Here is a 14,974-nt window from a genome sequence, read left to right on the forward strand (position 1 = left end):
TTCCCCCTTCCTTTAGAGAAACCAATTTAAAATTTAAGATGTCACTTGAAATCACAGACCAGTACCTCCAAAGAGAAGATGCATTGGCAACATTTGATGGTTTGTACAAAACATGTCTTACTTTGCTTTAAATTTTAGTTGCTTGGTTCAATTCCTATTGATTAAAACCAGAAAGACTTTTGTATGTGATTAATTATGTGAATCTTATATTTTTAAAAGGTTTTATTGAATGTGAAGAACCCAATAACCGACTAGATAAGTTTACAGGAACACTATTTTGGAGAAACACAAGTTTTCCTTTGGATGCTGATAAAATTTTGTTACGTGGCTGCGTAATTAGGAACACTGATTTCTGCCACGGCTTAGTCATTTTTGCAGGTACGTTCAGAGTTTCTTGGGAAATTAATCAGCTATGATCTTTAAAGGCTTAGAGGGGATTGCTTTTTTGTCCTTTCTCCATCAAAACCAAAAGAAGAGTAATAGCATCATGAGCTATTCTTTTCTTTTTTTTTTTTTTTTTTGAGACAGAGTCTCACTCTGTAGCCCAGGCTGGAGTGCAGTGGTGCAATCTCAGCTCACCGCAACCTCTGTCTCCTGGGTTCAAGTGATTCTCCTGTCTCAGCCTCCAGAGTAGTTGGGATTATAGGCGTGTGCCACCATGCCTAGCTAATTTTTGTATTTTTAGTAGAGACAGGGTTTTGCCATGTTGGCCAGGCTGGCCTCGAACCCCTGACCTCAGGTGATCCGCCCAACTCAGCCTCCAAAAGTGCTGGGATTACAGGCGTAAGCCACCATGCCTGGCCAAGAAGAGTAATTTTATTGGTGAGCTAGTGAATTGATTTTTCCCAATTGTTGATTACATTGAATTTTGCATTTTCAGGTGCTGACACTAAAATAATGAAGAATAGTGGGAAAACCAGATTTAAAAGAACTAAAATTGATTACTTGATGAACTACATGGTTTACACGGTATTTATTTTTCATCTCAGCAGATCTCTCATCTAGATTGCTGTCTTTTGCACTAATATTATCGTATGTTTTTCTAATACAAAGAAATCTTACCTCTTTAGGTAGAATAGAAAAATTACTGGGCACTCCAAGCTTCAAATGCAGGAAGAAGGGATTTTTTTTTCAGAAATGCCTCACTTGTTCTCAGAAATGCCACACTTTTAACAGGAGAATTCCCTTGGGAAGGGAAATTTCAGTTGTAGAGTGCCCTGAGTGCTTTAATGATGGGAACTGGAAAACCAGGAAGCCCTAGATAAATTAGTGAAGCTGGACTCCTAAAGTCAATGTAGAGTTGATTTCATCGCTGTTACTTTCCCATAGAGGCAGTTCTCTTAGAAGCAAACCTCCCCCAGCACCCCCAAAATCTACTGTATAGCTCCAAATACAAGGCAAGGCTAAAAATAAAGTATGTCGAGGACCCTCAAGACCACTCCCAGGTTTGATGATTCACTGGAAGGACTCATAGGCCTCAGCACATAGTCATATTCACAGCTGTGACTCATTACAACAAAAGGACACAGAGCAAGATCACCAAAGGCTCACGGAGCAAAGTGCAAAGGAAACCAGGCACAAGCTTCCAAAAGTCTGCCGTCCTGCCCCCACTCCCCACCAAGCCACTCACACAATAGGCACTTAATTCTCCCAGCAGCAATTAATGACACCACATGTGAAATGTTGTCTGTACCAGGGAAGCTCCTGAGAGACTCAGTGTCAAAGGTTTTTAACAAAATCTCTAGACTCCCCCAAAAGAATGCAGATGGTCAGCATAAACCATGCTGTTTGCACATGGGTTCGTTTTTTTTTAAATTTTTTTTTTTTTGAGATTAAGTTTCGCTCTTGTTGCCCAGGCTGGAGTGCAATGGCATGATCTCGGCTCACTGCACTCTCCGTCTCCCAGGTTCAAGTGATTCTCCTGCCTCAGCCTCCCAAGTAGCTGGGATTACAGGCACCCACCACCCCACCTGGTGAATTTTTGTATTTTTAGTAGAGACGGGGTTTCACCATGTTGGCCAGGCTGATCTCAAACCCCTGACCTCAAGTGATCTGTCCGCCTCAGCCTCCCAAAGTGCTGGGATTACAAGCATGAGCCACTGCACCTGGCCCATGAGCTATTCTTATCAGAGAATAAAAAACCGGGAAATCCTCCAAACATCTAAGTTACCAGATACCAGCCCAGGGTGAATCTTGCAAGCCGGCCTTTGGAGGAAGCAGTCTCAGACCTGCTATGTTTGCTCTTTTCTGCCCACGTGGTGACCCCAAATATTAAGCACTCCTTCTATTTCCCAAAGAAAATTTTTTTCGAGTATTTAGTTCAATTTGAATGCATACTTCTAATACTTATTCTTTGATTGCATATACATATTTAAAATCATATAAAAATAATAATTTAAGAAACATTTTCCCCTGCTTTCTCATTTCATGAAAATTGTATTTGAACTTTTCACATTCATCTTTGGTGTCATGGTTGTGGTTATGAGTGTGGCATTCTCAAAGGGCCTCAAAGATGGAAATCCATCTTCAGAATGCATTTAAATGTTTTCTGTCTTCTAGATCTTTGTTGTTCTTATTCTGCTTTCTGCTGGTCTTGCCATCGGCCATGCTTATTGGGAAGCACAGGTGGGCAATTACTCTTGGTACCTCTATGATGGAGAAGACGCTACACCCTCCTACCGTGGATTCCTCGTTTTCTGGGGCTATATCATTATTCTCAACACCATGGTACCCATCTCTCTCTATGTCAGGTAAGGCTGTCCTCTCTGGCACTTTGCTTTAATGGAAGAATGTTGTACCTTCTCCCAACATAGTCCCTTCATTTCTAGTGATCATTGTTTCAAAGGTCACAAAGAACAGGTAAGAAAATCACGTTCATTTCAGAATTGAGGGTAAGAGAGGAAAAGGAAATTAACATTTGAGTATCCACTCTGTGCCAGGCACCTTTTATCTCATCCTGTTTGCAGATAAGGCTAGGGAATTTCAAAGATCGATTGCTACTCCTGTAGTCATTGTCTTATTAGTAAGGTTCCCTTCTCACTGGGTTCCAAAGCACAGACTTCAGAAAGGGCCTGGGAGGAGGGGAAGATTTAGCATGTGATGGAAAAACTTAGTTTTCCATTTCGGAAGTGGTCCTCACCTCTTATCTGAGCCTTCTTTATTATCATCTGCCACACCCAAGGTGGAGAACTTGTGCTTTCTGGCCACTACCTCCTACTAGGAAAGAAATTCCCTGTCCTTCATCAACCTCTCAAAATGTTCTTTTTTTCATCTCAAATCGCAATCACAACAACAAAGTCAGGGGCATATCTCTGATAAGTGGTAAGCAGCTGATTTGGTGATACTTCTTCATTTTTTACTTTTACTTTATTTTTATTTTTTTTTTTTTTGAGATGGAGTTTCACTCTTGTTGCCCAGGCAGGAGTGCAATGGGCATGATCTTAGCTCACTGCAACCTCCGCCTCCTGGATTCAAGCAATTCTCCTGCCTCAGCCTCCTGAGTAGCTGGGATCACAGGTGCCCACCACCATGCCTGGCTACTTTTTTGTATTTTTAGTAGAGACAGGTTTCACCAAGTTGGCCAGGCTGGTCTTCACCTCCTGACCTCAGGTGATCTGCCCACCTCACCTCCCAAAGTGCTGGGATTACAGGCGTAAGACACCATGCCCAGCCTTTTTCTCTTTTTAATATGAAAGTTCACTGCCCTTGGCCAAACTGACTTTGAGACGTTTTTGGGAGGGATAGTGCTTTGGAATAAACCCAGCAGCCAGAGTTCATTCTTAGTTCTGATAAAGAATAGCCCAGAGACATAGGAATCACACACACACCTATAATTAGAGGCATTTATTTTATTTTAGTGTCATTATATGTGCATTTGCTTTATTTTTAATTTGATTACATGTAGTTACTGTTCTTTTAACATGAAGGAAAGCCCTGGGGCAGCCATCTGTTCCACAGCTACTTTGAGAAAAACTGAGATGAGTGTTACCTTTGTCGAGGGAACTATTACACAGATAATTTTGCCTAAAACTATCAGTGTGTATTATAAAAGAAACTGTATACATAATTTTATATAAAGTTATGTCAAGTGACAAATATGATTGCTTTATTTTTCTTGGAGATAAAGGTCCTTTGAAAACATGCTGGAGCAAGTTCTTCCAGATAGTATCTCTGCTTTGCCTTCAACCCTCATTCAGAATAAACCCAACCCCAAGGCCCCAAGTGTGATCTAGTGCTCAGCCTTCCACTCCGCCCATACCTTCTGCATCTCAGCCCACCTCCCTGGGCTTCTACCACTCTGGCCCCTTGATATTCTTCCTGCCACGGGGCCTTTGCCCCTGCTCTTTTCTCTGCCAGGGACATCCTTACGTAGGTATCTATCTGCTTCCCTTTCACTACAAAGGTCTCTACTCAAATAATACCTTATTACCGTGGCCTTTCCCGACTCATTCTGGTTCTGACCACTTCTCATTCCTGGAGATCTTCATATCTGTTTACCTTGCTTTGCTTTGATTTTTGTTTGTTTGTTTTGTTTTGAGACAGAGTCTTGCTCTGTTTCCCAGGCTGGAGTGCAGTAGCGCGATCTCAGCTCACTGCAACCTCCGCCTGCTGGGTTCAAGTGAGTCCCCTGCCTCAGCCTCCTTAGTAGCTGGGATTACAAGCACATGCCACCATGTCTGGCTAATTTTTGTATTTTTAGTAGAGACGGGGTTCCACCATGTTGGTCAGGCTGGTCTCGAACTCCTGACCTCATGATCCGCCCACCTCGGCCTCCCAAAGTGTTGGGATTACAGGTGTGAGCCACCACACCTGGCCCCCTGCTTTGATTTTCTGCAGAGAACTTTCGCCTCTGATACAGCCTCTCTTTATTAGTTTATTTATTTGTCTGTCTCTACTAGAAAGTAACCTCCTTAAGAGAACGGACTTTGTTTTGTTTACAGACATGTCCCCTGCACCTAGCATGGTGTCTGGTACATAGTAGGCACTTAGGAAATATTTATGGAAGGGAGAGAAGTGGGGAGAGCATTATTTTTCCATCTGTTTAACTTGTTATGGACTTCCTTGGCTCACCTAACAATTGCTGGCTATGTAAACAGCTTCCTTATAACTGAGATAGGTAATGTCCCTTATAGTTTTAAAATTCAGATGATTCTTTTATAATATCTTATTTTGGATATTCTATAACCTTATCATAATTTAGGGATCATGATTTAGGGTATTTGCCAAAAGCCTTTTGCCCTATTTGAGAGCACAGTGGAGTCTGTACCCTAGGGTACTCTCACTCCCTCTGCCCTACCACTGAGGGCAAAGATGAACATGGCCATTCCAGTGCCCCTGGGTGCTATGGGGAATGGGGGAAAAGAGTCAGGCTTGCTGTGTCCACTGCTCTGTCTGCAGTGTTGCTGTGTCATCCATTCTGCTGGGCTGTGTATTCTGAACATGGGTGTCTTGGCTAAATGCCCAGGAGCAAGTGGGAAATCTCACTGAGCAATTTTGAGTGGAAATTACTTGTCTAAAATCAGCTTGACCCTGAAGCCTGAGAATGATGCATGTGGTTAGGAGAAACCAGAGGCTGAGTGCATGGGTTTGTCTCCTTGTAGAGGGCTTAGTTTGGGCTGATGTAACAGAAGACCTTTGAAATTTATTGCTCACAGTTCTGGAGGCTGGGAAGTCTCAAATCAAAGCATCGGCAGATTCAGGTCTGGCAAAGGCTCACTTTCTGCTTTATAGGCACAGTCGGTGCCTTCTAGCTACGTCCTCACATGGCAGAAGGGGCAAGCAAGCTCCTTTGAGCCACTTTAATAAGGGCACTAATCCCATTCATAAGGGTGGAGCCCTCATGACCTAATGACCTTCTAAAGGCCCCACCTCAATACTGTTGAACTGGGGATTGGGTTTCAACATATGAATTTGGAGGGGGATTCTAACATTCAGACCACAGCAGTAAATAAGCAGTTTGCTCTTGTCTGTACAATGAGAATAAAATCTCTACTATTTGCCACTCATATCTGAGCTCTCTACGGAAAATAATCTTCTGTCTTCCTAGCGTGGAAGTGATTCGTCTTGGACAGAGTCACTTCATCAACTGGGACCTGCAAATGTACTATGCTGAGAAGGACACACCTGCAAAAGCTAGAACCACCACACTCAATGAACAGCTTGGGCAGATCCATTATATCTTCTCTGATAAGACGGGGACACTCACACAAAATATCATGACCTTTAAAAAGTGCTGTATCAACGGGCAGATATATGGTAAGTGGAAGCTGTCACTCATTTTCTGGGTGAGTGGGGCTGCCTGCTGTGTACAGGTCACTACCTGGACTATAGCCTGTCTCCTGGCATTGCTGGTGCCCTCTCGATGCAGAGTCCTGCTGCTGGGGCCATTCTCCAGCTGAGCACCAGGGGAGCACCATGACAGCACTGGGGACACATGCATGGGAGAGGACAGCAGCCAGAAGTGGGCTCACAGCCGGGCGCAGTGGCCATGCCTGTAATCCCAGCACTTTGGGAGGGTGAAGCAGGAAGATCCCATGAGGTCAGGGATTTGAGACCAGCCTTGCCAACATGGCAAAACCCCGTCTCTACTAATGATATAAAAATTAACCAGGTGTGGTGATGGCGCACGCCTATAATCCCAGCTACTCAGGGGGCTGAGGCAGGAGAATTGTTTGAACCCGGGAGGCGGAGGTTGCAGTGAGCTGAGATAACACCACTGCACTCCAGCCTGGTGACAGAGCAAGACTCTATCTTAAAAAAAAAAAAAAACTAGAAGTCTCATTACTATATGATCTAGCAATTCCACTTCAGGTCATATACTCAAAAGAACTGAAACAGGGACTCAAAGAGATATTTGTACACCTATGTTCATAGCAGCATTATTCACAATAGCCAAAAGATAGAAGCAACCCAAGTGTTCATCAGTGGATGAACGGATAAATAAAATGTGGATACACACAATGAAATATTATTCAGTCTAAGAAAGGAAGGAAAATTTGACACATGCTACAACACAGATGAACCTGAACTCGTTTATGCCAGAGGTTGCAATTTTTTGAATTTTTGCAATCAGAACTTGGTGATGACCTTGACCAGTAGGATATAAATAACTCCCACATGCTTAGCATTCCAATAATGGAACACTAGGCATAAATAGGTTAAGGACATTATGCTAAGTGAAGTAAGCCAGTCACAAAAGGACAAATGTTGTATAATTCTACTTATATGAAGTACTTAGAATAATCAAATGTATGGAGACAAAGTAGAATGATGGTTACCAGGGACTGGAGTCAAGAGAATTGGGAGTTATTGTTTAATGGGTACAGAGTTTCAATTTTGCAAAATGAAACAGCTGCACAACAGTGTGAATATACTTGATGCCACTGAACCGTATGCTTAAAAGTGGTTAAAATGGGCTGAGTGCAGTGTCTCATGCCTATAATAACAACACTTTGGGAGGTCAAGGTGGGAGGATTGCTCGAGGCCCAGAATTCTAGACCAGCTTGGGTAACAAAGCAAAAATTTTTAAAAATTAGCAGAGTATGGTGCTGCATGCCTATAGTCCCAGCTACTTGGGAGACTGAGGCAGGAAGATCCCTTAAGCCTGGGACCTGAAGGCTACAGTGAGCCAAGATCACACCACAGCACTCCAGCGTGGGTAACAGAGCAAGACCCTGTCTCAAAATAGCAACAACAAAAATTGGTTGACTGGTGTGCAGTGGCTCACGCCTGCAATCCCAGCACCTTGGGAGGCTAAGTCAGGCACATCCCTTGAGCCCAGGAGTTTGAGACCAGCCTGGGCAACATGACAAAACCCCGTCTCTGGCCGGGCACAGTGGCTCACGCCTGTAATCCCAGCACTTTGGGAGGCCGAGGTGGGCGGATCACAAGGTCAGGAGTTCGAGACCAGCCTGGCCAGTATGATGAAACCCCATCTCTACTAAAAATACAAAAATTACCCGGGGGTGGTCGTGGGTGCCTCTAGTCCCAGCTACTCAGGAGGCTGAGGCAGGAGAATCGCTTGAACCTGGGAGGTGGAGGTTGCAGTGAGCAAGACTGCGTCATTGCACTCCAGCCTGGGCAACAAAGCGAGACTCCGTCTCAAAAAAAAAAAAATGCCCCTACAAAAAACAATAATAATAATACAAAAATTAGCCAGGCGTGGTGGTATGTGCCTGTAGTTCCAGGTACTTGAGAGGCTGAGGTAGGATCACCTGAGCCCGGGTACGTTGAGGCTGTTGTGAGCTGGGTTTGCACCACTGCACTCCAGCCTGGGTGACAGAGTGAAACCCTGACTCAAAAAAATCAAACAAAAAATTAGTTAATATGATAAATTTTATTATGTGTATTTCACTACAATTGTTTGTTTTCTTTGTTGTTTTTGTTTTTGAGACTGTGTCTCACTCTGTCACCCAGGCTGGAGTGCAGTGGTGCCATCTCAGCTCACTGCAACCCCTCCGCCTCCCAGGTTCACATGATTCTCCTCTCTCAGCTTCCTGGGTAGCTGGGATTACAGGCACACACCACTATGCCTGGCTAATTTGTTGTTGTTGCTTTTTTGTAGAGATGGGGTTTCACCATGTTGACCAGACTGGTATCGAACCCCTGACCTCAAGTGATCCATCTGCTTCATTCTCCCAAAGCGCTGGGGTTACAGGCGTGAGCCACCACAGCCGGCCTACAATTCTTTTTTGTTTTTGTTTTTGTTTTTTTTAGACAGAGTCTCTCTCTGTCGCCCAGGCTGGAGTGCAGTGGCACGATATTGGCTCACTGAAACCTCTACCTTCCGGGTTCAAGTGATTCTCCTGCCTCAGCCTCCCGAGTAGCTGGGACTACAGGTATGCACCACCATTCCCAGCTAATTTTGTATTTTTAATAGAGATGGAGTTTCACCATGCTAGCCAAGCTGGTCTTGAACTCCTGACCTCAGGTGATCAGCCCATCTCAGCCTCCCAAAGTGCTGGGATTACAGGCATGAGCCACCACACCCAGCCAATTGTTTTAAAAGTTGATTTCAGTTCTAATTTTCTGAAACATTTAGAAATTTAATTTTCTGTAAATTTACAAATAATATTAAGGCTAATACTAGGTGCTATTTTAAATATACTTAATAGCACAATTGTTTAAAATGATATAGGGACATGCATATATACCTCCTACTTGTAGGCACCGTGAGTGCCTTTTCTCATAAGAAGTATCAGTGAAGATGGTGGGGCACTGAGGGGCTGAGGACGTGGCTTACATATGTGAGTCCTTCTGACTTGGGGGAGGTAAAGCATTTCAGAGGATATGATTGAGGCCCCTAGGAGAAGGTAGTGGAGAGGGACAGCCACTGGTATTTGAATATCTAGACCAGAGGTCATCTAACGTTTTCTGTAAAGTGCCAGATAATAAATATTTTAGCCTGTCCAGGCCATATATGGTCTTATCACCATCACTATATAAGCAAAGCCAGGTAAGGAGGGGCCTCTGGACATAGGTGGAGAATCAATTTGTTTTGTCCTGTTTGTTTCTCAGGGGACCGTCGGGATGCCTCTCAACACAACCATAACAAAATAGAGGTAAGACCTTTAAGCTGAAGAATTGTTTGGGATGCTGGGGATGTCAGGGTCCCAGCAGGGCCATGCTTCCTTTGAAGGTCTAGGGAAGACTCTTTCGTTGCCTCTTCCCTGCTTCTGGTGGTTGCCCACAGTCATTGGTGTTCCTTGGCTTGGAGACTTGGAAACACAACTCTGTGTCTCTGCCTTTGTTGTCACATGGTATCCCCCGTGTGTCTGTGTGTCTCTGTCCACATTTCTCCTTCTAATAAGATACCAATCATTGGATTAGGACCTACCCTGATTGAGTATGACCTCATTTTATCTTGATTACATCTGTAAAGACCCTGTTTCTAAATAAGGTCACATTCATAGGTACCAGAGGTTAGAATTTCAACATGTCTTTTGGGGGAACACAGTTTAGTCCACCACAAAGTACCTTTGGACTAGGCATGGTGGCTCATGCCTGTAATCCCAGCACGTTGGGAGGCTAAGGTTGGCAGATCAATTGGGTCAAGGAGTTTGAGACCAGAGAAACCCTATCTCTACAAAAAAATACAAAAATTAGCCAGGTATGGTGGTGCATGCCTGTAGGCCCATCTACTCAGAAGGATTGCTTCAGCCCAGGAGGCGGAGGTTGCAGAGAACTGAGATCAAGCCACTGCACTCCAGCCTGGGTGACAGAGTGAGACCCATATATGGTCATATATGTTTCCAAAAAAAAAAAAAAAAAGAAAAAAAAGGGGGCTTTTTATTTAAGACAGTTGTGAGCCTCTTGACATTTAAGAATGTGCTAAAATCTTAAGGTAGTTTTTGCATAATTGAAACCTTGGCTTTGAAGAAAAGTTCATATCATTTGTTAAGTCAAAAATATTTTATAAAATTCATATTTTGTTTTTCTCCATTACTTTCAGCAAGTTGATTTTAGCTGGAATACATATGCTGATGGGAAGGTTGCATTTTACGACCACTATCTGATTGAGCAAATCCAATCAGGGAAAGAGCCAGAAGTACGACAGTTCTTCTTCTTGCTCGCAGTTTGCCACACGGTCATGGTGGATAGGACTGATGGTGAGTGTTTCTCTGGCATCTCAGGCATTAGAGACCAGGAGTTTTGTTTCCAGGTAACTCCTGCTTATGGCTCAAATGCATGTCAAGTAGTACACAAATCTGTCTCATATTTGAATGCAGTGAATATTTTTCAGCACTTACCACTAGATGGTTTATGGAGGAGCAAAGCAGGAAACAAGCTTCTTGTCCCTGAAAATCTACATCTTATTCATAGTTATAGCTCCAGATGTATTTTTTCACTTTGCAAATGAAATCTTATTGAAAGAAATGATTGGTACTTGAATTATGATAGAAGAATCTAACTTTTCTTAGCACATTTATTACTGAGCATTTACTGAGAGTGAAAAGTCAAGCCTTATCTATATCAGAAATGGACTTTGAACTTGGCTAATCTTTTCTACCAAATAATTTCAGATATATGCTCTTATTTACTAGATTCTGTTATAGTTTGGGTTTGAAATAATATCAGCCTCAGCCTGGATCTCTTTAAGGTGCCTTTTCCATTTAAAGGAGCATAATTAATGTGAATTTCATGGGAACAAGCCAGAATGGCTTATAGGTTCCTTTGTAGAATCCTTCAATGCAGTTTGTGCCAGCTTTGTCACATAAGTTTGTCCTGTATCAAGGAAAGCTAGTCATTTTATCACAAATGGACACAATGATAAATTATATAGATACACGTGCACTTTATAGAAAGAGCAAAGGGAGTTCTTTTGGTGTTTCTGTAATGAAGCGTAGTCTGCCTTCACTTCATTCCCTCACTTCATTCATTCATTTCATCCACTTCACTACATCTTCCACTTTTTACTTCAGTCAGTGCAGCATACATAAGTCCCTCTCTGTTCTCAACCTTAATGTTTCATATGTAGCAGGTATGAAATTTCCAGAGAAGGAATATGCATAAAAACTAAATGTGCAGGCCAACACATGGTGGCTCACACCTGTAATCTCAGCATTTGGAAGGTCGAGGTGAGTGCATTGCTTGAGCTCAGGAATTCAAGACCAGCCTGAGCAACATGGCAAAACCCCATCTCACCAAAAAATACAAAAAATTAGCCAGGCGTGATGGCACATGCCTGTAGTCCCAGCTACTCAGGTGGGGATCGCTTGAGCCCAGGAGGTCAAGGCTGCAGTGAGCCATGGTCTCACCATTACACTCCAGCCTGGGTGATGGAGTGAGACCCTATCTCAAAAAAACAAAAAGCAAAACAAAAAACACCTAAATATATAGAAGCTCTATATGATACCTTTCAGCAAGTTTCAAAGAAACCCATTTTCCAAGAATGAATCTAATATTGCAATGAAGCAAGGTAACAGAGTTCAGATTAGGGTGGATACATGGAAGGGTTTATCAGCAGACAATGTGGGGAAGGATAGAAAGGGGTGATACCAGGTCATGAATCATGGAAGCAGAGGTCAAAGTCTATTTGACTCGCCAAGCCAATTTTACTCAGGCAATAAGCATAAAGTATGATATTACAAAGTCACCTGGTTCTCTTTGGTTTTGACTCATTACCACAATTATTGTACTCTTCTCTGAGTACGTGATAGTATTTTAAGGGTTAACTGGCCAACTTAGGCAAATGTAAATTCATCCTGTGGTCCCTATTCTATTTTTCCCCAGCGGGATATTATGGGAAGAGCCCTGGACTACGTACTAGAGATGAGTCAGCCCAGTTTGGGCCCTGTCTGAGAACCACGTTCCTCGGTGTTGTAGTAAGAAGCTTGGATGTACAAAGTTCCTTCCAGCAGGGCTGGGCGTGGTGGCTCACACCTGTAATCCCAGCACTTTGGGAGGCCAAGGCGGGCAGATCACGAGGTCAGGGGTTCGAAACCAGCCTGGCCAACATGGTGAAACCCCCATCTCTACTAAAAATACAAAACATTAGCCAAGCATGGTGGCGTGTGCCTGTAATCCCAGGTACTTGGGAGGCTGAGGCAGGAGAATCGCTTGAAACTGGCAGGCGGAGGTTACAGTGAGCCAGGATCACACCACTGCACTATAGCCTGGGCAACAGTGCAAGACTCCGTCTCAAAAAAAAAAAAAAAAGAACACAAAGTCCCTCCAGCCTAACATACTGCAGCTCTTTGTCCACTGTCAGCTGAGGTCAAGGTTTGCGCAAATAGAGACATGTTAGGTTTCTAGTGCAGGAGCTTAGAGAAGAAATTGATTTTGGCTTTTAACCATAAAGTACCAGGAAACGATCCCTTGAAAGGGCACTACACCTCCAAGTTTTGTTTTGTTTTGTTTTGTTTTGTTTTGTTGAGGACTACACCTCCTTGGGGTCTACACCTCCAAGTTTTGTTTTGTTTTGTTTTGTTTTTTTGAGACAGAGTCTTGCTCTTGTCACCCAGGCTGGAGTACAACAGCACAATCTCGGCTCACTGCAACCTCCACCTCCCAGGTTCAAGCAATTCTCGTGCCTTAGGCCGGGCGCGGTGGCTCAAGCCTGTAATCCCAGCACTTTGGGAGGCCGAGGCGGGCGGATCACGAGGTCAGGAGATCGAGACCATCCTGGCTAACACGGTGAAACCCCGTCTCTACTAAAAATACAAAAAATTAGCTGGGCGTGGTGGCGGGCGCCTGTAATCCCAGCTACTCAGGAGGCTGAGGCAGGAGAATGGCATGAACCCGAGAGGTGGAGCTTGCAGTGAGCCGAGATCGTGCCAGTGCACTCCAGCCTGGGGGACAGAGAAAGACTCTGTCTCAAAAAAAAAAAAAAAAAAAAAAAAAAAAAAAAAATTCTCGTGCCTTAGACTCCTGAGTAGCTGGGACTACAGGTGCCCACCACCACGCCCAGCTCATTTTTGTATTTTTAGTAGAGATGGAGCTTCACCATGTTGGCCAGGCTGGTCTCCAACTCCTGACTTCAGGTGATCTGCCCAGCTCGACCTTCCAAAGTGCTGGGATTACAGGCGTGAGCCACCACGCCCTGCCACGTGTTAGTTTTCTGCTACTTTGCAGAGAATTAGCTTAACTCAGCTACTGAAAACACCTGTTCATTAGCTTACGGTTCTGTAGGGCAGAATTCTGAGCATGGCACGACTGGGTTCCCCGCTCAGCATCTGACTAAAATCAAGTTTGGGCCATGTTCTCACCTGGAGCTGTGTCTTCTTCCACGTTCACGTGTGGTTGCGGCAGGATTCAGTTCTCTGTGGTTGTAGAACTGAAGTCCCTATTTCTTTATTGGCTGTCAGCTGGGTCGCGCTCCACTCCTAGAGACTCTCCTCATTCCCTGCCACCTGGTCCACTCCATCTTCAAAGCCAGCAGTGGAGAATCTCCCTTAAGTTGAACGTTTTTCATGCTGCTCCAAGTCTCTCCCCAGGAAGAGTTCTGTCCTCTCTAAGCTCATCTAATTAAGTCAGGAACACCTGGATAATCTATTTTAAGGTCAGCCGATTAGGATCACACATCTGCAAATTCCCTTCACAGCAGTACCTAGATTAGTGCTTGATTGAGTAACTGGGAGAAAGTGAACGTACAGCACTGGGATGGGAACCTTGAGGCCATTGCAGACTCCCGCCTGCACAGAGGTCATGTGAGAGCAGAGTGTGGAAGGCTTGGAAGCCATCACTTCACCTGGAGGTTCTGAATTAATGATTAGAGAGCTTGTTTCAGGAGTTTTGCGCATCACATTGGGTGCAAGAGTCTGGAGCAGGCAGGTACTGGAGACTGGCACAGAGGCTGAAGGTTTGCATTAGCATGGGGTCTTTGGGAAGGATGACAAAGCTATGGATGTGGGAGACACTTGGCAACTCATTTAAAGGGGGTGAGAGGATTGAGGAGAAAAAGACATCTGAGAGGTAGGGGTTGTTTTGTGTGTGTGTGTGTGTGTGTGTGTGTGTGTGTGTGTGTGTGTGTGTGTGTGTTTGAGACCAAGTTTCACTCTTATTGCCCAGGCTGGAGTGCAATGGCCTTATCTCGGCTCACTGCAACCTCTACCTCCCGGGTTCAATCAATTCTCCTGCCTCAGCCTCCAAGTAGCTGGGATTACAGGCATGCCCCACCACACCCAGCTAATTTTGCATTTTTAATAGAGATGGGGTTTCTCCATGTTGGTGAGGCTGGTCTTGAACTCGAGACCTCAAGTAATCCTCCAGCCTTGGCCTCCCAAAAGTGCTGGGATTACAGGTGTGAGCCACCACACCCAGCCTTTTTTTTTTTTTTTTTTTGATACTGAGTCTCACTCTTGTTGCCCAGGCTGGATTGGAGTGCAGTGCCGCAATCTCAGCTCACTGCAACCTCTGCCTCCCAGGTTCAAGTGATTCTCCTGCCTCAGCCTCCCGAGTAGCTGGGATTACAGGCGCCCACCACTAAACCCCAGCTAACTTTTTGTATTTTTAGTAGAGACGGAGTTTTGCCATG

At 44.2% G+C, this 14,974-nt stretch overlaps 1 protein-coding gene across 6 annotated transcripts in view; it reads left to right on the forward strand.

The window, feature by feature from the left end:
• ATP8B1 (ATPase phospholipid transporting 8B1) overlaps positions 1-14,974 on the forward strand; it is a 147,420-nt gene that overhangs the window by 94,752 nt on the left and 37,694 nt on the right. For all 6 annotated transcript variants that reach the window (XM_063639372.1, XM_055297963.2, XM_063639378.1 and 3 more), the window contains 7 exons: positions 17-99; positions 220-378; positions 881-969; positions 2,560-2,750; positions 6,047-6,255; positions 9,517-9,560; positions 10,451-10,607. In XM_063639372.1, the coding sequence (XP_063495442.1) occupies positions 17-99; positions 220-378; positions 881-969; positions 2,560-2,750; positions 6,047-6,255; positions 9,517-9,560; positions 10,451-10,607 (932 nt within the window). The remainder of the gene's footprint in view (positions 1-16; positions 100-219; positions 379-880; positions 970-2,559; positions 2,751-6,046; positions 6,256-9,516; positions 9,561-10,450; positions 10,608-14,974) is intronic.

Source organism: Symphalangus syndactylus, chromosome 1 (genome assembly GCF_028878055.3).
Source record: "Symphalangus syndactylus isolate Jambi chromosome 1, NHGRI_mSymSyn1-v2.1_pri, whole genome shotgun sequence".
Classification (NCBI taxonomy): Eukaryota; Metazoa; Chordata; class Mammalia; order Primates; family Hylobatidae; genus Symphalangus; species Symphalangus syndactylus.